Raw genomic sequence first — 25,605 nt, forward strand, 5'->3', positions numbered from 1 at the left:
TGTCTTGCACACATGATATTCAAAAATAACTGTAAAATTATGATTTATGAGACCTTTCATGTCATAGTTGGGGGACGTTTGTGTGGGCATCTAGGCAGAAATTCACCTTTCTTGCCCTGAAACAAGGGAGGAAAAAAGATCCATGTTGATTTTACTATGTGCTTGTTTCTTCTTCACTCTCAGTATGACCTGTATTAGCACGTTAAGAATGCAGTGCCTCTGTAAAACATAAAACTCACACACACACACACACACACAAGCTTTTAAGCGCTTCTTGTGTCGGATAAAACAAAAATGGGCTTGATTCAGTATTTCTCAGATTCATGTAATACACGGTTGACTTTGCAATTGCAGAAAATTGGGGGCACAAAATATTCTGAAACTCTGACCCGGCTGTCACATATATGCACAACCTCTCTTTGTCTCCTCCGCAGCGTGCCAGTGTAATGGCCACAGCACGTGTGTGAATGGCAGTGTGTGTGAACAGTGCCGTAACCTCACCACTGGTCCTCACTGCCAGACCTGCATGCCTGGTTACCATGGAGACCCTACCAATGGTGGCAAGTGCCAAGGTGAGAGCCATATCATCACTGAAGTGAGAAATATTCTGCACATGTATGTTTGCACAAATGTATTTCTTAGTGTTTTCGATCAAATAGGCTTTTTTAAGACAATTTGTATACTCTCTCTCTCTATATATATACATATATGTATATCTGTATGTTTGCATTTACCCCCATACACTACACCTTCTACCATAATATCATTTATAACAGAAGAAATAACATCCTCACCAAAGCACCCCCTTTGACGTGAGCATGCACCTAATCACTTGATGTATAGTGGATGGTCAAAATAAAAGCACCAAATACAGTGAGGCTTTCTTTATCAGTGGTAATTCTGTCATAGCGTAGATGTTTTTTAACACCCAAGCTATCACTGAGTTTTGGTGTTCTCATCTCCTAGAAGAAAGACATTCCATGTTTGTCATGCCAGAAGAAAAGGCAGTCTTGAATGCCAATGCAAAACTTCCCACTAATGTTAAAACGGGATCATATCTGTTGTTAATTAGCTGCTGGCACGTTGCCAGTGCCATCATGATGTTGTTCAAAATATTGGTTTCGCACTTGTGTCTTACTGATAAGGGCACTCGCATCTTAAACTGCTTCTTTCAAGACATGGATCATGGGAGGAAGATGGCTACTGAGAACGCCCCCCTCCGCCACACACACACACACACACACACACACACAAACAAAAAACACCAAAAAACAAACCAAAAAAATCCAAAAGAGATCTGAAATGAAAAGAAAATTTGTAGAATCATTACATCGCTAATGTATACAGTGTCATTATTAATAATTTGTTGTACCCTGTGTGATGTATATGAGTAATACAACACCATAAAAACGCCGAGGGCACTGTTGTGTGTTGAGTAGAGTGTGTGGCACTTAGTTGGACCTGTTTGATTAAAGGGAATATCAATATGGTAAACAGCCTCATGTGTTTCGAGACTGGATGTCAGCAAAAACTGATCAAAGCTAAAGAGTGAGGTCGGGTCTGCGGTTCTCAGTTTTGGACTGTGTCAAGTCAGCTGAAATATCATTTTCTCTAAAGATACTGAAATCTGTAGATTGACCTGAACGTACTGATGTTGGAACCAGTGTAGAGCTGATATGACTGATCTTCAGTTTCATCTGCTGTTTTTTTTTTTTTTTTTTTTTTTTTTTTTTTTTTTAAACCCAGCTTCACTGAAAATAGAAGTGTGCCTAATCTAGATTTTTTTTTTTTTTACTTTCCTTTCAAATTTAGCTGGTTTTAGACACATACACAGACGGGCAGTAATTATATACAACACTTCATGTATGGTTAAATGCCTTAAATCCACACACACAGGCCAACAACTTAGTATTTACGCCCATTCCCCACAGTGCATCCAACAAGAAATTTGTGCTTTGCTTTCAAAAGCTAATTGCCTTCTAAATAACAGGCTGCAATCACTCAAGCAAATGTACTGAACATCACTGTTCAAAAATCTAGGCAAAACAATTTTGTATGTAAGAAAAATACCCAGTTTCCCAGTGTAAATGATCACAACCTTACATTTACAGTGTGTGTGACTCTGCCTCCTCACATGGCAGCCCTAACCCCAGGTGTGTTTGAATACGGCCCCAGGGTGTTTCACCTTTGAATGAGTTGGAGATTGGCTAAAGAATGCTAGTGGAACTTACTTATCATGAGGAGATTTTCCCATGCCACCCCATTTCAGACATGAATAGCATTCCTGAGAAATGATGTGTGTGTTTTTGTTTGAATTGCCGCGCATGGGATACATATACACACCTTGGAGCTTTGCGGTGACCGATATGATCTGTTAATGCATAAGCTATAGCCATTACATGTAAAGTGAAACTACACAGATGAACACATGTGAAGAGAAAATTCTTAAAGCCTTCTTTGCTTTTGAGCCCAGGGATGAAAGCACAAAAAATAGTAAGTGCCCTCATTCCTGAGCATTCATGAGCAGTCTATTGTATAAATGACCTAGTGGCATACTCAGTGTTTGTGTTGCTTTCATTAAGTGTTTGGCAGATCCCCTAAACAGTGTGATTTGCACAAAGTAAAATCAAATTCATATATCACCAACACCCCAAATGGCCAGTGAGAAGGGTTGAGATAGAGTGACAAAGTGCCAAGGCAGTCAATTAGACAAAATCATTTCCGTCACCTGAAATAGGTTTTGCCAAGCAAGCAGGGTTATATTGGTTGGCCATGGTTCCGGAAATAAAAATCCCATTAATTTTCCCAAATGCAGTGTTTCATGACTGCCCATCTGAGCATTTTTAACAGTAGGATGGGCTTGGAACTCTCCCGTTTGAATCATTAGTACAAACAAATAGCAGTAAATATGGTTCAAAGGAGTTGGGGGATGAGGGGGTGACTCCTCAATAAACTTTCAGTTGCTCTGCTTCAAATTCTGTTATCCTAAGCATGTGAAGTTCAATTTTGTAGCTTTAAGATGATTTGATTGATGTCTTCTCCATAGTAATAGCCATTAAGGCTCATGGGCACTGTAGTATTTATTTCCATTAGGCAATAAAGACGAATGGTATTTCTCAGAAACATTTAGATGCAAAAGCCACAACAGAACCCTATAGTTTTATTTAAATATCCAGGATACTCTTGTGATTCTGTGTTGAATAATAATACAGTCAAATTCCAAATGTGGAAAAAATAGCAGGGAAGACACTACTTGAATGAATGGGTTGGTTATTTTGCTGTAAATGCAAAGCTGAAATGATGATATAACACTGTATGAGCCGGTTCATTCAGGCTTCACCCATCCACTCTTCCATGTACACAACATTACCATTTTTATGTAATGGTGTTTTAGTCTAAACCATGCCTAGACAATAGTAGTGTGGTAGCTGCAAGCCATAATTTGTTCTTTTGTATGTCATAACCTCTCCAGTTGAAAGGTCGGCTGTTTGGCTGTCAGTTGTCTGTTGTTACATGGATTGTGGAATCACAGGCTTTAGTGTGGCTCAGAACCGCTTCACCTAAGGTTTACGCTGAATGGAGACGTGCAAACGTGCGTGCGCACACAAAACCAAACCTGCTCTACTGCAGTCATCAGTGTGTAATGCTAATCAGATATCTTGCTGTCCCACTCTTTCTTTGTCCTCTCTCTCCCATCTTCTCCTCCATCTGTGTTGCTCTGCTCCTTCCAGCCTGTAAGTGTAATGGTCATGCCAACGTGTGCCAGGTGTTAAACGGCAAGTGCTTCTGCACCACCAAGGGGATCAAAGGAGACCAGTGCCAGCTGTGAGTACTCCAAATGCACACACATGAACACGTGCACACACACATACACACACACGCACAAACAGAAATGAAGTACAATATTGCAGTTTTTCTATATTGCAAACATCATTCTAAAAAATTGCTTCTGTGACAGCAAGCAAACAAATGAAAGCATAAGCTTTTATGGAATAGGATTTCATCATACACACCGGGCTGTAGTTGCCTTCATTTACCAAAGACCCTCATTCCAACACATCTAGCAGGTTTGATGGGAAACAGAGCGGTCGCATGGAGGGTGTTCAACTGAAATTGCTGACTTAAGGGAACGTCAGTCAAAAGTGAGTGTCAGGACGTCCTGTCACCTGGCCAGTAATCACTTGGGATGGAGCCCTGAGGAAATGCTGAGGGCAATTTCAAGTGAGACAGATTTTGACAAGGAAGTCGGATACACATGGGGAGCTGTTACGTGCCATTTATGATATTTTGGCTAAATTGTGAAATTAAAAATGAATTTGGCTCCTGGATCCTAGAGGTCCTACATATTAATGATATGTCTTCCTGGGCACAAAAGTGACACCTACTCATATGAAATAAATGACAGCACAGAAATTAACACACAGTATCAGCCTTTGTACATCAGAGGCCATTGAATAAGAGAAAAAATAGTAGAGGTACATGTATTGATGAGTTTTGGCACAGCCTTACTTTTAGTCACCGATTTTGTTTTTCTTTAAAGGAACAGTTAACCCAAAATACAAAACTTGTGAAATATTCCCAGCAAACCTCTTTGCCCCTGAGGGTTGTGGATTATGTCTAGTAGCTGTGTTTTTGGAGAGAGCTGTTACTGTTATTTCAAGTGTAAATTTTGACCATTTGAGCTCCACAAAACAATACCCATTACCAATACCATCCAGCCCCATAGTACTATAGACTAAAAGCCTCCTCAAATTACACAAAACCTATCTGGATGGAATGGTTGTTCTAAGGGTAAGTATTTTGTTTATTTTTTTTTTAATATATATATTTTGGGTTAAATGTTCCTGTAGTTACTTAGTGGGATCATAGACTTTGACATCACCTAAGTAAGATAGAACAAGGGGACAGTATTTTTAAGTTCAAATAAGTAAAATAAACACAAAGGTTAGTTTCAGTAATTTTCATGATGCAGCACTTTCAAGAAAATGAATGTCGGTGCATTCAGAGCAACCCTGCTTTTACTCCTGTGGAGGGCTGGACGCTGTGATATTTGCTGGTATAAACAGAAGCATCACTTGGCGTTATTGGCCTTCAACTCCACCTCCAGAACATTTTCCGCTGACACAGTGGATTCCCCTGGTTCCCCTGGTCTAGTTATCTGTCTGCTTTCCCAGTTGTAAGCAGAATGGACACTTAAGTTTTTAATACCCCTAATGCACTAAGAGTTATGGAGGGGTCATTGGCAAACATAGCGCACGCACACACACCCACATGCCACAGCACCATTTCTTTCTCTACTTCTCGTTAAAGTGATAGACCCTCACACTGTCTCCCACACTGTGTGAAAACCACCGAAACCACTGCAGAGCTTCAATTGGTGCACACTGTTGCATGCATGATGTTTGCATGCATATGTGTGTGTGTGTGTGTGTGTGTGTGTGTATGCATAAGTGCGTGGAAATTCTAGTGTACGTGTAGACTCTCGATGCTGAGGTTTTGGCCATCTCCACTTGTTCAGTCAAAGTGTTTATTTGCACAACAGTCTCCTGATAAAATGTTGTTTTATATACAGTAAAGCCAGATTTTAGTCATGGCATAATCGTCCAGCATAGTAACTGATTGCTGATTGATGGTGCATGACTTAAATCTATAAACATACTAGTTGATAAAATTGAACACTGCTGCATAAGTGTAGATTGCCCTTGCAACATTAAGGCATTTACTGTACAGTTCAAAATATATCTGTATCTGTAACCATGGGCTTGTGCTTTTCTTTACTGGTGGTAAAAGTAAATTCATGTCTGTGACTGGATAATATATGGCATGTTTTTCTAAAATTTCTGTCAACGTGGTAATCTGTAGTATTTTCATATTAATGCCTGTTTTGCTACTGAAAGGTTAAGTTTAGTTGAGGTTTATTTATACAATATAATGAGACACAGCAAATGAGACATAAAAAATAATAAGTGAGCCAAACTGTGCAAGTGAGATAAAGAATCTTTGGGAGCTTATACTGAAACCTGAAAAAGACTAAATCAAAGGGGCTATGAAATAAGCCAGACAGAATAAATAAATTAGATGGCACTCCGCAGAACACATAACTCTGCAGACACAATGCACTTGTCAAGATATGCCAGCTACACGTAGGGTTTTCATCAAAAATTAATAATTTCTTCCAAGTCCCATTTCCAACTTGTTTCACATCAGGAGAAGCAGACATTTTCATGACTGCACCTGAAATGGGACATGAGATATGCACATTCTAGCCAATTTTAAGCGTTTTCGCCGATTATTGCACCTTGATGTGGCTAATCGGCTCTGTAGTTCTTCAGTGGCCATTAGGGCTGCCCTTCTCCCACTGTACCAAGCTTTAGAAAAAATGGCTGTGTGGTTATGTCGAGTGGAAATGAGCCTTCCAGTGACTCCATGTTGTCTGTTTGGGCCAGTAATGAAAGGCTTGTATCTTCTTTTGTTGGCTAATAGACACCCAAAGTGTGTTGGTGTCCTTTCTGAAAAACCATGTAAACTTCCTTTTGAGACATCCTGCTAAAAGAGAAGCAGATGGAATGGGGCAAAAAATGTAATTTAGTCCAGCTCATTTGGAGGTAGTAATTTAATGTAAAGAAAGACAAACAACACAACAAACAATCTTGCAGAGGTTGTATAAAACAGAGGGGTGTGACCTTTGTCGTGCTCAAGAAAACTTTTAGCTTTGCTCTTCTAAATACCCAGGGTCAGGAGGGTCTTTGCCAAGAAACATCCTCTGGCACACAGTAAATGATATATTTTATATTTCCAGCAACAGATGGTTTTGCAATAAGCAGAAAAACAACTAGGTAGTGAAATGAAAAAAAAAGCTTAAGCTACAGAAACTCATGAAAGAGGACACAGATCCTTCAATTTTATTTAGTCTGTTTTTCCCATGAATATGAGTTAATTTGTTTCCTTGAAATCTTAAGTTAACTGTCATCACAAAATAACATCATTTTTGATAATGAACCTTTGTTTTCCTAAGATGACCTGATTTTAGATCTTGAAAAAACAAAGCGCACACTTGACAAACGATTCAAGGATTCAAAAGATTTTTTATTATATGCAGAAATAATAAGTTCTCATTGCAGTTGAAATGTGCAGCAGTTCATTCAAACACAAAATTAGAGAAGAGAACCAGCATGAAAGTATAATACAAATGTAGAAAAATAAGTACACTTATGTCATGTTCAGGGAATCCCTCTGTCATTATAGCCTGTCATATGGGATAGTATGTCCAGAAGCAATTGCCCTGCTCATTCAACTTCCACTTTTTTTTTTTTTCAAGTACTGTTTTATTTTATCTCGGGAAGACAACATTTCAGTATTTTGAGATTTCGAGAATAGTGTCCACTTATCTTGGGAAGCATTTGTCATACCTCATACATTTAAGAATTATCTCACAAAATATGTGCAAGATCTAAATTTTCCTAAATTCTGAAACAAATCTCAGACTAATTGTGAAAGTGATTTAAAAACAAACAAACAAACAAACAAACAAAAAAAACAGCTATACCAGTGCTAAGAAAAGGTTCATTTTAGGACAGTCTTAAATTCAAAATGCTTCACCCACGAAAATTCATTTAATGATGCTTACCTTCAGTTTCCCCCCACCCACAAAAAAATATTCAACCATGTAAGCCCCACTGTGTTAAAGAAATTCCTTTTTAAGGGAAGATCAGCCAACAAAACAGCAGTGTGATGAGTCTCTCTCTCTCTTTCTCACACACACACACACACGCACACAAAAATCTAAATAAAACCTTATCAAGAAAACAAAGTAAGCAAAAGCCTTTGAAAGAGGGAATAGAAGATGAGGGGAAGACAGTACCCAGAATACGGGAAGGAGGGTGAAGGAGAAAAAGAAAGACTCCTTCAAAGCATTATAATTTTCTGTCGACTTTAGAATTGTGAATAAATAAATGGGATCTTGTACTAATGAGGAAATGTCACATTTATCACTGGCAGCAGATGGAACGCAGTGCAATGCAGAGCAACACTCAGATAGCAGGTGGCTAACAGATGATGCAAACGACTCATATTTTCTACCCCACAAAATCAGACTGGAGTATCGGAATAGGCCAGTCACCAGCAGGCCAATCACTGTCACACATTTAGAGGGAGGATCAGCCCATCCAGATTTGGTGCCAGGTTTGGAAGAGTTCCCTTCCCAATGTAAGCCATAGCTGATTATTACCTTAAAATGGTAATTGGTAATGTAAGCCTCTAGAATTTGTCACTTATTTGTTCAGCTTACAGAAAGTGATTTGATTTTACTGTTGTCATTCTGAGAAACCACCATTTCAGGGGGTGTTAGGTCACACTGGTGTCTATATTCCTGCACTCAATATGCCTTTTCCCAGTGAAACATGTTTGAGAATTACAACAAGTAATCAACTTTTTTCCCCAATGTGATGTGATTAGTATCATTTATGGTTTCTCATCATAAACAATCGCTTCTTCCCCAACCCTGTCAACCAATCAGTTCCGTGGCCATAACCCTAAAAGTAGAAAATCTTCACTGATTCATCTACACCAGGGTACTCTCCCTTTACAACAAATACATGCAGTTGTGTACACAGGCACTCTCACATGCATGCATACACACATGCACTGCCTTCACCACCACTGCCATTAAGACCTCAAAATAATAGCTGCAGTAATGAAGCGAAGGGTGCATCGGTGCAGAATAGAATTGTCTTTGCAAACAATTGATGAGGGCTGTGCTGCATTACAGAGATGAGCCACACAACAGTGTCGAGGGGAAATTTTTTTTTATCATGATGCTCATTTTGATGCATACATTCGGGTGCTCTCGCTGCGCTGAGGTAACAGGGTTCACTCTCAGTGTGTGTATGTGCATGCGCGACTGCATTATGCATGTGCACAAGCATCCTGCATGCACATGTGTGAAGGACATTGTATAGGTTCATAGCACAGTGCTGTTATTTGTGTGTGTGTGTGTGTGTGTGTGTTTTTGAAGGATATGGTAACATTTTGTCTGTTAAATCACTGTGTGTGCAAGAGCACATTCAAAGGTCCAAGTCAAGTGTAGATCAAATTAAGATATAGTGTTTACGTGAACGCCTGAATTTCAGATGTGTGCATGCATGCATGCAGGTGTAGATTAAATTAACATGTAATGCAGTGGAGTTGAATCATGTGGTGCACTATGAAAGTGAGTGTGTGTATGTGTGTGTGTTTTGCCATCTGAAAATGCCAGGCAGCTGAAACGCCTAAGGAGTGATGTTTTGCAAGGTTCAAAAGCCTGTGGCGGCATTTGTCCTCTGTCCTTTGTACCGTGGTGAAAGAGCACTCTACCCTGTCCTTCCCTGTTTACCATTAACAATGTGAGGGGCTGAGCTAGTCCCTCCCCAGCTCTGTTTCCTGCCTGCAACGGACAGCTGATGTGATGGATCCCTCAGCTTACTGATGCTTGTGTCCCTCTGGATTTCATGGTGAACTATAGTTTGAAAGGCTGGGTTGATCAGGCCAATTAACATTGTTAAAGAACTGCATTTGTGTGGGTTTGTGGCGGTATGTGTATGTATGGTTATACAGGGCTATACAGGGCTATACAGTGAGGTTGTGTAATGTATGAGCTAATATCTCCTTTTGTTGTTACAAGGCTAAACACACAGTTTCACGGCTCAACTACAAACAGCTCATTGAAGTGAACGTCCAATATCATCTGAAATTTATTGACTCTAACTAGCTAGGAGCGCTGATTAACCGCTGAAAAATAGTTGTCACATCACATGAGACATGATGTTACGAACTATGCATATCAATATTTGATTTATTTAATATTGTATGAATATTAATAGGAAATAGTAAGGTATCTTAAATATCTGAAGTATTTTCAGCAGTGATACTTCTAGGCATATTATGACCAACAATTACCATATTTAAAACAAAGTTAAGCACTATTACACATGGCATTATCAGGTGCTGAGTCTGAGCTGCGGTCACAGTTTTACCACAGAAGACAATAAAGACGTTTTTGCGCTCACGAGCTACAAGAACTTTGCTGTATTTGTACTATGCATTATAAATTCATTCCTCAGTGATGTTTTTAAAGCTGTTGGAACAGACTGGTTGTGTTAACCTTGTGTTGCTGCAGCATCTGTCTGACATTTTTTGCGTAGCACCTTTAGTCGGTGATAACTTCCACCTCTTGAATGCAAAACATTGCCAAACGACTGATGTTGGATTCTTTTTAAGGACCAAATCATCCTCATTCACCGTAATGTTGTCACTAGCAAACACCTCCTCCTCAGTGGCCTTCATGTGTCTCTCTTGGCTTGATTTTCTGCTGGACACTGATATTCGCATTAGGAACAAATTTAATTGCTACTGTGTGAAAGGGAATAATTTATTTAACAAAATCTTTGTGATGCAGATGTGTCACGATATCAGTTTGATACATTTTGCGGCTCATGTGTGCACATGTGTTATTACTTATGGCTTTCTTTCCAGGTAAAATGCAGCAGAATGATTAGCTCAGAGTCAATGGCAGAACAGTTAAGAGCTTGAGAGATTACCTTTGTGTCGTACGTGTGCACTTTTAGTTTTGTATGTGTGTCTAGTTGAGAGAGAGATGGGGTGGCGGGAGGAGCAGCAGGATGCATCAAAGACAAGAAAGGAGAAAAGTACACTGCATTCCAATGCCATATGTCCCCTCTCATCAGCCTTTGGAAGACCATGAGCATGGCAAAATATGCACACACACGTACACACACAGACACTGAACAGCGGATGGCACTCCTCAGCCATTGCTAAAGTGTTTTACTTGGGAAAGCATCGCTTAAAAGTCAAATACCACACTGTTTTGGTCGACACCGCTGGTCGATTGCCACCGTTGTGCTGAAAACCTTGTAACTTTTGGATTTGCGATTATGCTAACTTTAAAGGTGTACACTGTGTTGCTATGGGGTGAACAAATTGCATGACCCTGCGGCCCATGAAGCTCATTCAGAATCTACTCTTAAACAAATGCAGAAGCATCAGTCTGAACAGTGTCTGTGTTACAGTAGAACTTTGTTCATTGAACCCTGAGGAAACTTGTCAGGAGCAGTGAAATCTACTTGAAATTTATGCTGAAATGACTCTTGCAAGACTGAAAGCTCATTCAACATATAAAATAAACATGGTCTGCCTGTTGTATATTAAAACAAGCAGCGCCACACACACCACCGAGGCACATTCACATAACCAAGGTGTGTTAGTTTTCAGTTTCTAATAACAGTGTTCACTGGTTACTGTATCCAAATGAACACTAAAGTTTGATTTAATGGGTTTTCATTTCAGGCTTCAAGCTATTAAGGACCAGAAAATTTGAAAGCGTGGCTATGATTAGCCATTGTATTGACGTGAATTCGAATCTGTTATAATGGGCAGTGAGTCGACTATATGTTTTGCTCACTGTTGTGGTGTGGTAGACTGGTGTGCTAGCAGTCTCTAGTTCAGTTACATAAGCCTCCGCTATCCCTAATGTGCTCTACAAAAAATTTAGTAAGGAAGAAAAATGCCCACAGTTCATACTGCATGCTGCCCACTAAACATTGTTCAGAAAGAATATAGCAAAAGGAACAAAGTAATGGCTCATGGCTCATGGTAGTCTGCACTATTACATCAGTATCAGTATTTTCACCTAATGTACTCAGACCTGTGGTATCATCATTCTGTGTGAGAGTGATGCAACTTCATCTCCACCAGTTACATTACCAATAAAAAATAAGGTTCAGTTGTGCACCTGTGAGTTTGGGCAAGATTTAAAAATTGTGCGTTTGGGGTGCCACGATGGGTCACGGATCAAGGCAGCAGCCTGCGTTCAAATCCAAATGAAGTTCTCCCTGTGCCGGATCACCTTGAAATTTGAGTGTGCTCTTCATTATGTGACCCATCCAAGAGTTCACTTTTGTAAGCCTAACTGTTTGCTCTCAGGATTTAAGGGATTAAACGTGGTTCATAACTCGACTGAATTCAAAACTTGCACATGATATGTGACACCCCAGCTGGTTCTGTGCTCTGACCCTTCAGGTGATGCGCGGAGTTTGCCGATCACTGCGTTGGCATGAGTAACAGAAATAAAAGTGATGAAAATGCTAATTGGCTCTTACAACTTAGATTATTTCTTCTTTGTCACAAGTAAGAGACTTGATGAGGCGCCAACAGCAGGAGCTAATGCGCTGGCACTTGGCGCACGCAACTCCTGATAAGAAGCATTCTTGTTATCAATCTGTTAGCACTCTTCCTCATGTTGTCCTCTCCTTCTCTGCTTTCTTCGTTGCAGATGTGACTCAGAAAACCGTTACCTTGGCAATCCACTCAGAGGAACCTGTTACTGTGAGTAATTCTCCACCGAACAGCTACTTACTGGAGAGACAGCTCATACACACACACACACACACACACACACACACACACACACACACACAATTATTTTTGGCTATTCCGGCTCTGCTCTTGTCTCTCTCCCTTCTCTTTCTCTCTCAGACCTCATATGCAGCGTTAATGTTTGTGTCATGAAAAAAATGGCCTTTTTAGGAGTCTTTAGGGGCTTTTCAGGGCCAACTTAAAACCAACAGATCTGAGGGAAAAACTTTTGTAAGTTTGCATATACGTCTTCTAGATATTATCCGTGTGAAGGAGCTATGGTTCGTCAGTGTATCCAAGATACCAGCCCTCCCCTCTGACACTCTCACTGCCTTTGCACACCAGAGTAGGTGAATGACTCAATTAGATTGATTAGTCAAATAGTTATATACATCCTCTTCATCTTTCTCCCCCGTCCGCAAACCTCCACTTACATTCTTCCGCTTAGGGCAGATGGAGCACTTTGACACTTTTGCACTAGGGGCACTTGTGAGGTGACAGAATGACTTGTCGTGAAAATGTCAAGTGCATCAGAAGCAGTGGGTGATTGGGCTAATCATGGAGCCGGAGGAGTCAAAATCCTCCACTTGTCTACTCGCTCACTCACTCATGCACTCATTCACTCGCTCGCTCACTCATTTCAGAAGTTGGATAAATGTTAGTTTGCCCAGAGCGTGAAGTACAAGGAGTGTATATAATAGTAAGAGATGTGAAAAGACAAAAAGAACCATGCATACCATGTAAAGAACAATGAAGTGTGCATTAACAGGTTTTAATGCATGACAAGGAGCCTCTATTGAGTGTGTTTAAAAACCCTTCAATGCACACCTTGTTGAGGATAATTCAGCTTATACCATGGCCACTTGCCAGCGATAAAGAGATGGATAATTAATTCACAGACTGATATGCTCTGAAAAAAAAAAAGCTGTCTACACTATTTACATATAGGGCAGGCAGCTTAGTTAGGTTAATGTTATTCAGTTTGTTAAGTTTGGAAAAAAAAAAAAAAAAAGGTGTGGCGGCAGACAACTAATACAGGCCACTGTAGTTAACCTTACGCTTAAGTTTCAGTTTGTTGCTTCAGTTTCGCATACCAGCTTGAAAATTTATGGCTGACGTATGGATTTAGAACAGTGATTAAAACTGAGCGACTATGTGCATGTCATGCAGTTGGAACACATAGCCGTCCACCCTGTCAAAAACAAGCGTTCACACAGATGATGGTCTAAGGAAAAAAATAATCTACGTAATTTCTAAATTGAGGTTTTCAAAAGCAGAGCAGATCGGTGCAGTCTGTTGCCGTGTTGTAGCACATCTGGGCACATCTGGCTCACGTAGGGGCACGTGTTGTGTGCACATTTGTGTGTTTTTTAATAATCTGTAGACTTGGCGCGGCGTCCTTCGGTGCACTGCAGAGCTCAGTGATTTATCATGAATCGTGTTTCACCACACCAGTACAGACAATCGTCCCCTTGCCAAGGTTTTGTCCCTTTCAAATGCTGCAGCCTGACACCCATCTCAATGAGGGGAAGGCAGGATCCAAGAGCTTGGGCGTCGTTTAAACATCTGCACAACACAGGGGTTTGGTTCTTGAAGTCTGATTATATACAGTATCAAAAACACCTCACACTATAAAAAAGCTCTGAATAGTCCCTTGATTGTGTTAACATGCTATACTCACAGTGATGTTAACAAGAGCATTAGTTGAGCTCTCTTTATAGCTGGTAAATTTTGAGCTCACTTGTGTTTGTCTCCAAAAGTGTTTATGCAGTCAGTGCCATTTGATAGTGTACACAGAGCCACTCATGCAAACACACATCAGCTGGGGTTGCCAGGAAAGTAGGGATGGACATTTAAGGCAAAAATGCTATTTGATATTCACAGGCAAGCATTCCAACATTTTTCTGATTCAACACCGATACCTAGAGTACTTCGACAAACCTGATGGAAAGCCTTGCATCACACTTAGATTGTCTGCTGGCAAAGATAGCCATTGATTGTTAATCTGTGGATTGGCTCCCACCGTCTTTAAGGGGTTCAACACAGAATATTATTGCAGTTGTCTTTGCATGCTTCTTCTATTTGTGCAGTAGGCCATGTCACAGCGCTGTGGCTCATGCTCTCGTTTGCTCATGTCTGCTCTTGTGCAGAAGTGAGCCGAACTGAACGTGCCAAACTCACATGAGAACAAGCTTTTGCGTTACTACCAGGGCCCGGTAAAAACAAGGAATTTTTTTGAAGAGAGGGCAAAAGTCAAACAAACGATAAGATTTTTTTTTTTTTTTCCCAATTTTGTGGCTGTTCAAAAATGTGAAAATCCCAATCCATCCCTGCTGGAAAGAAGAATTTTGACTTTGATACTGCAGTTTCAAAATGCATTACTGCTTTGAATACACAACAAAAAGGAAGAAAAAACAGAGAATGAAATGAAGATATGATCAAAAATTGATTTGCCTTGCTACATTTTTATACTCATAATACTTGTCAGATTTTGACTTGTACAATAGAAAGAAGCTTTTGAGAATTTAGCAGCAGTAATGAATGAATATATGAAATTCACAGTAAATTTAAAAAATGCTTTTCCAATTAATGATTCCAAATGTTTCCAAAATTCTCTTTTCACTCGGCCCATCAGGAGAGCAGGGCACATAAACAATATAGCAATGATAGATCCAGTTTGCATTCTTGGGAATTAATTATAGAAATATTTGGTACTATCTCTAATTTCAGTAAGTCTACTGTGTGTGTGAATGTGTAAAACAATGTAAAATGTCAAAATTAAATAAGTGGAGATTTGGAAAGTAATAAGCTGAGCAGGAGATATAGGAGATGAGGATAATATTTATTATGTGTACTATTTATTATCACTATTTCATTAGACTCCAGAGACCATACCATGCTCTACTTACTGTTCATATTCACACTGTAAATACTGTTCTATAGATAATATACATATTTATATTCACTGCACTGCTGGTTAGATGCTAAACTGCATTTCATTGTCTTAGTACTTGTACTTTGTGCAGTGACAATAAAGTTTAATCTAATCTAATATCAGTGCAAATAAAAGAGTGAGTAGAAAAGGATATAGTAAACTAGATGAGAATATATTTGCTTCCAGCTGATGCTTTGACGTTTATAGATATACAAGGTAAACAACAGCCTTTGGGTTAAGATAATACAAATCACAGTGCCACAAATGCAACAGTAACATATTGTTATGACATAGTTATATACTTGCAACCAGTATTTTTCATGACATAAACCTCAGTCGTCAAACTGAAAACAGTACTTTTATGTTTGACAGTCACCACATCAAGTCCAGGGTCATAATAAAAGTCTACATTAGACTCTGTGAGACCGCAGTTTAAGTCGACTGTGTAGTTTTAATTGTTGCGGCAGCTGTCAGCAACTTTCACGCTGTTCAAACCACACACGTTGTTGTTTGACGAGTGTGACTGTCCCTGAATCATTTCTGGTATTTCACTGAAATATGTGCCTGTCAGTTTGGCATGTCTGTGTTTGTCTCAAGGACTATAGGCATTACTCACAAAATGTTGCTTATTTCCTGGATTTGGTAGAAGTTACTGATTATTGTTCACTGTGTAACTTTCTGAACAGACAATCTCCTGATCGACTACCAGTTCACCTTCAGTCTCATCCAGGAAGATGACCATCACTACACAGCCATCAACTTCATGGCCTCACCTGAACAGGTAACCATGTGGTGACAGTTCAGAGTCAATGAAGAGCAGCAGGGTGACCTCAAGTGCCACTAGATGTGGCAACATCTCTCACCACGACTTCCATTCTCAAAAGCAATTAGTAACAAATCATGCCACTTTTTCAGACCATGGACAAAATTGTTTATATGTTGAGTCCCAAACTGTCTTGCAACAAATTCCTAAAATGTCTTGAATTTGATGACGTATTCAAAGCCTCAAATGTTCCATTGTTCCATTTCCTTTTTGTTTTTTTTCTTTTCGTCAATAACAAAATTGGTTATACATGCATCCGGAGCTCACTGACATTTAGTCGTTGATTTTAAAAAAAACAACAAAAAAACAACAAAAAAAACAGCTTTTTTTTTAAAATAACAGACCTCACATGTTTTTTCAAATGTGCAAGTACAATTCTCACATATTTGTCCCTACTTTTTGTGTGTTTCTGGCCACTGTTGCTTGGACAAAAAAAAAAAAAAAAAAAGATTTTCTTGCAGATATTAACAAATTAGAAACTTAAAAAATCCCCTATGACACTGTATGTTTACATCAGTGTCAAAGTGTCAAGTTTAATCCATTTTGACTTCAGAGGGCAACATCACAAAATGGTGAAAAGGTCAGGGGGCTGAATATTTTCTGTAGGTGCTGTAAATATGTGATGCACAGGGCCTTACATGCTTATCATGCCAACCTGCACAGCATGGAAGATCAGAGGAAAAAATAGCATGTCATTATCCTGCTTCTCTGATACGCAGAGCCCAGTAATCTGAAATGTCACCTGCAACTGAAACTGTTGTAATTCTTTTTGTTAGTTTTGTTCTGATTTTTAACAACAATACATTCAAATGTAATAACTACAGTTCATGGTGGGCTATATTGTAATGAAGCCATTCTGTCTTTGTTTGATAGTCTGACTTTATCCTTAATGAATGCTGTGGTACTTTCATGTTCTTTTGAAGGCCAACAAGAACTTGGACATGTCTATCAATGCGTCCAACAACTTCAACCTCAATATCACCTGGTCGGTGGGATCAACAGGTACTTCACCTTTTACTTGTTCAGTTTAACTGTAGTGGATTAGAAATGACCCTCTGCTTTAGTCAGTAGACACCTTGGCAAGCAAAGCTGAGAATGCAACCAGTATCGTCATGCCAATTGTGTATTAATTCCATTTCACATAAAGTAATGTGTGTGAGTTTGATGAGTAGCCCATTTGAAAGGAAGTTTCATACCGAACGAAATAGATGTTCATAATCTTGCACCTGTCTGCAGGCCAGAGTTTTTCTTTTGCATTTTCACCAGGTCTCAAAAGCTGCAGCTGGTCTGTGAGAGTATGTACTACCACTCCAAACATTGACTGCTGCAGTAATTTGCCAAAGAGAGCACAAACAATTGTGCACTAGAGATTTTCTAGCCTAAATTTCAGTCTGTACCCAACAAATGGTTTGGGTCAAGAACTCTATTGATGATTCAGAAGCAAAATGTGTAGACATTTTACCATGCACTATAATATACAGTTTTTAATGCATGCAACAGTTAGGAAATTGTTGAAATTTACAGTCGACACAGCCAGTCGGTCACCTTGGATGTTTCAAGTTGTGCAGAGGAAAGTTTAGTGTAAGCTGTGTTTTTTTTTTTTGTTTTTTTTTTACCTTTTAAGTAGGCTATTTTAAGTAATCATATAGTCAGTAGTCAAGTATAATAAATGTGCTCCCTCTTCATTGATTGTGTATGTGCCACTGTTGAGTTGATATTTGTGGTCCACAAAGGAAAGACACCCAAGGACACTGCAGTTGTCCAATGCCAGTGTTTATCTCCCGTGAGCCCTCCCTTCCCTTCAAAAGTCAGTCTGCCACCTTCCTCTATCCCCACAACATTGACATTTTCCAGCAACTAAAACAGGTTAACCTCCTGTGCTCCTTTATGCCACCTCAACCTTTTCTGAGCACTGTCATTAATATTTGAAGTTCGCTCCCCTTTCCCTGCAAAGATATTGTGTCTCAGAAGGAATGGGGGCCCCTTCACAATCGACAAGAGCATGAAGCGTCTTCCGGGAGGGGGAGGGGGGCAGGAGTGATTTCAATTAAGATAAACGTGCTCACGTAGCCACACTCAAGCTGTCATTTTCAATTCTTTTGTTTCAGAGCTCTGGGTTGGAATGTCGATGTCGGAGACTCACTGACTTGAGGAGGAATAAGAAATGGCTTAAAACATTAAGATAGATGGACAATAGACGTTTTCAAGAGTTTTGGAAGTGCTTTAAATTGTATCTTTTTCTTTTTGGATATTAAGAGTCATACTTAAACAGCACTCTTTGTAGAATTGATACTTCGATCTTGGCCATATTTAATTTTAAAAAAACATGCGTAACATTTATATTTCTCATGTATTCTCAGTTCTTTAAAGATTTACCCTGACATTAATTCATGCAGTCAAATTGAATTGAATATTGAAATATTTACTCAAAGGATTAAGAAAAAATGAGGCTACAGCCTTAATTAAGGCTGCACTTGGGTACAGTACACAGAACCAAAGTGAAATAAAGTTTGGGAAAGCATTTCCTTTATGAGTAGTAGGCTTGCGTCATCGTTTGAACAGCAGCATCGTCTAATCGGCTGATTGACGATTCAGTCGTCAATCGGCCCAAGACTAATGAATAGTGAATATAAACGTACACGGACAAATAACTAATAATAAACACTGCAGATCTCTGGGTAGCCTTAAATGTATTGAACACATTACCTCATAATGGTGATAAAAATAGTGATAGGGAGAGAAATTGTTAATCCACTAAAATGACATGGGCAGCAGCATTTCAGTCCCTCTTTACAACTATGTGTTTTTTTTTTTTTTTTTTTTTGTTTTTTTTTTAAATTAACAATAAAAAATATGGCAGGTTAGGTAATTGCACAGGAATATGACCAAACTGTTTCAAAGACTGGATCAGATAATTGTTTATGAGAGGCTGGAGCTTTCCTGTTACCCATTAATTTGAAATGATTCATAATATTTTCTCCCAGTTCCCATTCCAATCACCTCTTGAGCGCCAAATGGCAATGCGCTGAATGTGACCTTCTTTCTCCAACAGCTGGTACCATCTCCGGAGAGGAGGTCCCCATTGTGTCCAAAACCAACATCAAGGAATACAGGGACAGTTTCTCTTGTGAGAAGTTCACCTTTAGAAGCAATCCCAACATCACCTTTTACGTCTACGTCAGCAACTTCTCATGGCCTATCAAGATCCAGGTAAGGACTCCCGCTGTGACCTTGGACTGACTCATGTAGTGCCCTTTTTACGCCGTAGGAACTGTCCTCTGAAGAGAGGAACGCTTTTGAGGAACCATCAACCCTTACTCCTGTGTCCACCACAGGAAGTACTCCCTCTTTTTGCCCCGTGGTTTGGGTTCCTGGTCCTCGAAATGGTCCCTGCAACTGAGGTAGTTGGCGGGAGCCATCAGGATGGTGCTTAAGCGGGTTAAACATACGATGCAAGAAGTTTGAAAATGTCACCCCTGCCATGTTTGGAAACAGGGCCAATTGAGTTCAAACACAAATTATTAAAAGATTCTTCGATCAAGTAATTGAAGATAGTTTGGCTAATAATTTAATAATTTTTGGCTAATGAGTTATTTGTCTCCAGTTGTGACTGCACACCATGTGACTGTTGATCTTCATTATTCTCTGTAGAGGCTATTTCCTCTTATTAGCTCTTGTTTTTCCTGCCTCTTCAGCCTCAATGATGATGACTCTGACATCGTCCATATTTATGGTTCTGCTGTAAGGATTAGTTGCATGGAGAATGATGAGACACCTCATCCTTGTCTTTGCGTAATGTTCACTGTTCTTTAGGTGTGGTGGGTACTCACTTTGCCCCTGGAGCCCTTTTCCAGGACCCAGGAATTTATTGACCCGTAACATATTAATGGACAAGGGGAGCAGGGTGGACAGAGTCACTTCATCTTGTCTTTGTTTGTTTTTTCCTTGTTTTGAAATTGCTTATTAGACGATGCGTGTGTAGATATCTGCAAATGTTTGATGTCATGTCCCCAAGTTACACAGAGAGAGCAGAAACAGACATCTTTGAAGATACAGAGTTGTTGCTCAGGGTGATTTAAAGTGCACTTTATTATAATTACAGGTTTAATGAGCGATGGTTAACGTGCATAGGTGCACAGCTGTTTTTTAGTGGGCAAAAGCAAAGCACCATTTAACCTTTCCTACCCCTCCCTCTGAATAGAGGAGCCTGACGCTTTAATGTGGTGGACGGGGCATACATACATCACTGTGAAAAATGGTTAATGATCCTTAAAAATGCAGCAGTTGCTATTAGTTATTTGGATTTGTGCTAAAACAACGATGGAACACTTGACAAAAAATATTCATGGTTTCGTCTTACGAGCCATAAAATTGAAATGGGCCTAAGGAATGATATATCTCCATCTCTGCCACACAGCAAAGATGACTGCCATAAAATGACAATTTGAGAGTGACATGCAGTGATTTGATGGTGGGGAAAACATTGAAGTTGGTGAAAAAGCACAGGAGAGCACATAACTCTTTCTTTGAAATGTAGAGGCCCTCAGTGAATCAGCGTTGTTTGAGTTGTGATATTGATCCACAAATCTGTTGTCTGCCCAAGCTCCCATACATTTGGAGTCATTAACTGATAACTAACAGTCCCTGGCTTGATAAACAGTACGTTACATCTCTTTTAAAGTTTAGTTTAGTTTAAATTATTTTACACAACTACAGACCTTTAGCTTTGCCGTAGAAAAATACCATCAGATAAGCTCCAGAATACAAGTGAATCTAGTTAAATTGACAACTACCAGTTGACTGAATGATAGCTGCCAAAACATCTTACAGTTTGTGGCTTCATTAAATCTGATCTAAAGGTGCTCTAATAAATTGTATGTATGTTTGAAATTTCAACAAATTTCCAATTAATGTACGGACTCTTTTCAAACCTCAAGTTTGGCATAAGTGTGCTGGAATTATCACAATGTCCACTGTTCAGCTTTGATTTAGAGGTATCTTTATTATTATTTGTTTACACAGATATTTGTCTTTGCATACATAAGAGGCTTGTTAAAATAAATCACATACATTATACATTGAATATGCAAGGCATAAAAGGCATAAGTTTGTGGATACAAACGGTTACGGCCAAGAGAGCAGTATGGCTGGTGGAGATGCTCTAGAATTTGAACACCCTTTGTATCTTGCATGATTACACCTGCTGGGTGGGATTGCTGTGGATGATCACTGAAGTGCGGTAAGAAATGGATCTGGGGTCAAATATCACCTCTCCTGTCTTTGAGACATTCAGGGGTCAGTGACCTCCTGTCGCACCGCTGCACCAGATTGTTCACACTATCCAGCTATAATAGCATGTCATTGTTGTCTGTCATCAGTGCTAGCAGGACAGTGTTGTTCGAGAATTTTATAATGTGATTTTTTTTGTTGTTGTTGTGGTGGTGGTGCAGTTGTTTGTGTACAATATGAAAAGTCCTCATGAACTCACACAGCCTTGGGGGTAATCCAATGTTGGTGGTTACAGAGGCGGAGAAGGTATTGTTGACCTTGACCAACTGAGCTGTCAGTCAAGAATGAGTGGTACCAGGGAATGATGTGTGGGTTCATGTCCATCTGTTGTGTTTTGTCCAGTAGTATGTGTGGTCTGATGGTGTTGAAGGCTGAGGAAAAGTCAGTGAAGAGGGCTCTGGCTGGCCTTTGGTTGGTCCATGTGTTTAAGGATCAAGTGAGAAAATGTTGTTATGTCATTCTCTGTACTCCCATTTGCCCATTCCCATAGGCAAACCAGTATAGGCCTAGCTTTCTTTCTACAGGGGCCAGAAGGTGTTGGATTACCACTCTTTCCTTTGAGTTCATCAGCACTGATGTTAGAGCCACAGACTAGTAGTTGTTGTGCTCTTTTGAGAAGAGGTTTTTTTTTTTGTTTGTTTGTTTTTTTTTTTGAATGAGTATTACATAAGATGTTTTCCATGCTGCTAGTTCTTAATGGGAGTGCAATGAAGATGGGCTACTAGGCAGGGGCAAGCTCCTCTGCAAAGGTCTTCAGGAGGTTAGGGTTCATGGTGTTTCATGGTTTCATGGTGTTTAAAGACCTTAGTCACCCCTTCAGGTGTGATTGTCGGCATCCGAGATTGGGATGGGTCTGAGCACTGATGTGCAGTCCTGTAAATCAATGTCTGTCAAACTTAATAAAAAAAGTGTTGAGTTGATCATTTGCAAAGGTGAGTCCATCCTTCGTATGAGGTGATTTTCAGGGTGCTGTCATGCTGGCCATGTTTTTCATAGCTTGCCAGACTAGTTTTGGCTGCGCTGATGTGAAGGCTCCCACCAGCATTTCCCTGTGTGCGCCACAGATCATGCTGTTCAGTTTCTGAAGCCTCTTCATCTCACCCTTGTTTTTGTTTTTGAATGCTCTTTTCTTGTCCTTTAGTATCTTTCTATTGTCCCCTTTAATGCAGCATCTGCTGTTTGGGTACACCTTTACTGTTTTTGTGAATATTACTTCTTCCATGCAAAAGGTAATGTAGTCAGCGGTAACTGTGACTGTGTGATAAACTCTCTCCTCATGAAACACTTCCCAGTCTGTGCAGGATTAGCTGCCCTTCATTGTCTCTCTGCCTTCCTCCACACTCTGACTTTCTTCTCCGCAGGCCTGCTGCTTTTCAGCTCAGTTTTGTAGACAGTGAGGAGAATGGCATTGTGGTCAGAGTTGGCGATTGGCTGCTTGGCATGGGAGGCATAGGAGTTTGTAATGTTTGTGTAACACTTGTGCAGAATATTGTTAGCTCTCATGTTACAATTTACCACCTGTTAAAAGCCTGACATTGCTCTCTCAAGGCTGCACTGGTTAAGTATTAGTATTAGGGCCACACAATATTATTGTTTCAGCATCTACATGCACATGTGCAGTAGTCACATTGCGATGTCTAATTAGGCAAATTAAATCAAACATTTGCATGTCTTTTTTGCTGCTTGGTACAATAAGAGAACTATTAAGGTTCTCTTTTTCCATGACTAATCTACAAGAAAAGTCCATCTGATGGAACCAAATTTAGTCCAATTTAATGCTTCTTGGATGCAGGGAGTTTGTTGTGAATGACACTAGGCTATGCATGCGTAGTGATGACTGCAACCTGAAAGTGCTACCTCCTTTAATGGTCTGATAAACTGAACATAATGATTTTGATCAGTGGTTTGCACAGTTTCCTTGTTTCATATTGCAGCAAAAAAGACATCACAAAATCTGTTTTTCCAAGATTGTGCATACTATCATGACTGGTACTTCAGGATGTTGCTATTGACATTCATGAATACAGTTGTCACAGTGTCACATAGACACCCTGATCTCTATTTTAGTGCTCACTGGAATCATAATGCATTGAACATGCTTGCACCTCCAGTATTGGTTACTTTTTGAATACAAGCTTCAAAGAGTACTTCTAGACTAACGCAGGTTATTCATATGTATTCACCATTGAACAGGAATAACAATTGCCATTGTTTCCTTAACATTTGGTTAGCAGCAGTTCTCGTCCACCACTGTAAAAAATCCCTTCCTTGTAGCAAATAATAACTTTGCCTTACCTGAAATATGTGATGGATATAGAAATTATAATTATCATTATCTGGTGATAGAGTACAATATCCTTTTTACGAACTAGCTTGCTTTCAAGTATTGATTTTTATATTTGTTTTTCCTCCCCCATTCCCATGGTAGATGGGTGTACCATGCCAGAGTAATATCTTTGGGGTCAGTCCATTTGTGGAGGGGGGCCAGTAATAGTTTTCTATTAGATTTCCTAGCCAACGCTCACTTATTTACTATGAACTAGCCTGAGCTGTTAAATCAAATAGCTTCTGTAACAGGATAAGGCATCTCTTGCTATGCTTGCGCTTATGATGTGGGGTGTGAGTCCATAGATCTAGTTGAGATAAAGCAGAATTTGAGACTGGACATGTGAGCATCTGGCTTCATGTTTAAGGGCTGATTATAAAAGGAAACACTATAAAGGAGATAGGGATGGTAAGGACATTTTGTTGGGGCAAATGGAAACATAACTAAGCTGGATATTGATATGCTGTATCTAGTTCTCCAGTGAAACACCTGTGAGACCATTGTATCTCCTGTTTCTCTCTGTGATGAGATGAAAATGTTGTTTAGGGGACTGCTCAATAGAATGAGAGTACATTTTTGAATTGACAGTGCCTCAAAAGACTAAAAAGAGCTCTCAGCTGAATCCATTGATCTGCCAAGGTTGATGAATTGAGATTGAATTAACCCTACATTTATTGCTTTGACCCCATATTATGTGAAAACCAGGAGTACTCACGCTAAATAGAATCAGCCCACTTATTAAAAAGGCAGCAAAATGTCTCTGTAATGTGTGCTTTTGAATCATGTTAGCAGTGTCGCTGAGCATCTCATCTCAGATCAGTGCATCTCATTTTGTAGTTATAAAGGTTGAGAGAGTCAACAATGAAAAGCTCGTCTGGCAAAAGTTTGTGAGGACAGTGAGTGGAGAAAATTCTCTGTTGCTACCTGGGAAAGTTAGCACACATGTAACCTCACACATATTTGTCTTCTGCTCATTGCTGAAGCCAAACGAGCAACCTCTGACATGCCATCAACCGGTGCTGCACACTGTTGTACTTGCTCGGGAGATTATGTTTGTATGAGGGCAGAGCACCCTGCGCATTTAGATAATGACATGGCACTCTGATGTGGCCTATCAAATACAATTTAGCTTCCAGGATTGTCCGTAATCCCACTTTTAATGAAGATAAAGTGTATTTCTGACCCCATTATTCGTTGGCCATTTTGCCTTTCAGACACAGATAAGCTAATCAAGTATCATATTATTCATCACAGCAGCAAATAGGTTCTCCTGGATAACTTGTTTATCAGTGGTCCCTGAGCTCTGTGGAAGAAGCTGACCAGATTTTTATCTGCTGACATGATAATGACATCATTGAAGGACTTTGGAAGTGTGTAATGATGTCATCTGAATTTCAAAATGATCTGGACTGAGAGCCACACAAACAAAGCTGGCACATTGGTTTATGCCCTGTCTCTATCATGTTCCACTGCATCCAAACAGGGAGATATATATATATATATATATATATAGAAGCTCTTAGAGCAGGTTCCCAAGAGATTCGTGCCAATGACCTTTAGCTGCTCCATTTTGTTCATAACGCAAACTTGACCTGTCAACACCATGCCACGTTAACCCCTTCAAACAGTGTCACCGATCAGCTGAGGGAGCTCAGTCAGACTACACTGAAAGTGCACTGCAGTGTGTTTGTCCTTTTCCACTCTGTCTTTCTCTCTCTTTCACTCACACACACACACACACACACACACACCTGGACTTACTGTGACAAACTCCGTTGTTACTTTGTCATATGCACATAGATGCACAGGTGAATGTACAGTGTA

General features: G+C 39.8%; 1 protein-coding gene across 2 annotated transcripts in view; it reads left to right on the top strand.

Annotated features, from left to right (window-relative positions):
• atrnl1b (attractin-like 1b) overlaps window positions 1-25,605 on the top strand; it is a 99,677-nt gene that overhangs the window by 34,417 nt on the left and 39,655 nt on the right. For both annotated transcript variants that reach the window (XM_030077888.1, XM_030077889.1), the window contains exons 19-24: window positions 435-572; window positions 3,732-3,825; window positions 12,326-12,378; window positions 16,030-16,124; window positions 17,090-17,168; window positions 19,219-19,376. In XM_030077888.1, coding sequence (XP_029933748.1) covers window positions 435-572; window positions 3,732-3,825; window positions 12,326-12,378; window positions 16,030-16,124; window positions 17,090-17,168; window positions 19,219-19,376 — 617 coding nt within the window. The remainder of the gene's footprint in view (window positions 1-434; window positions 573-3,731; window positions 3,826-12,325; window positions 12,379-16,029; window positions 16,125-17,089; window positions 17,169-19,218; window positions 19,377-25,605) is intronic.

The sequence above is a fragment of the Myripristis murdjan genome, chromosome 19 (assembly GCF_902150065.1).
Source record: "Myripristis murdjan chromosome 19, fMyrMur1.1, whole genome shotgun sequence".
Classification (NCBI taxonomy): domain Eukaryota; kingdom Metazoa; phylum Chordata; class Actinopteri; order Holocentriformes; family Holocentridae; genus Myripristis; species Myripristis murdjan.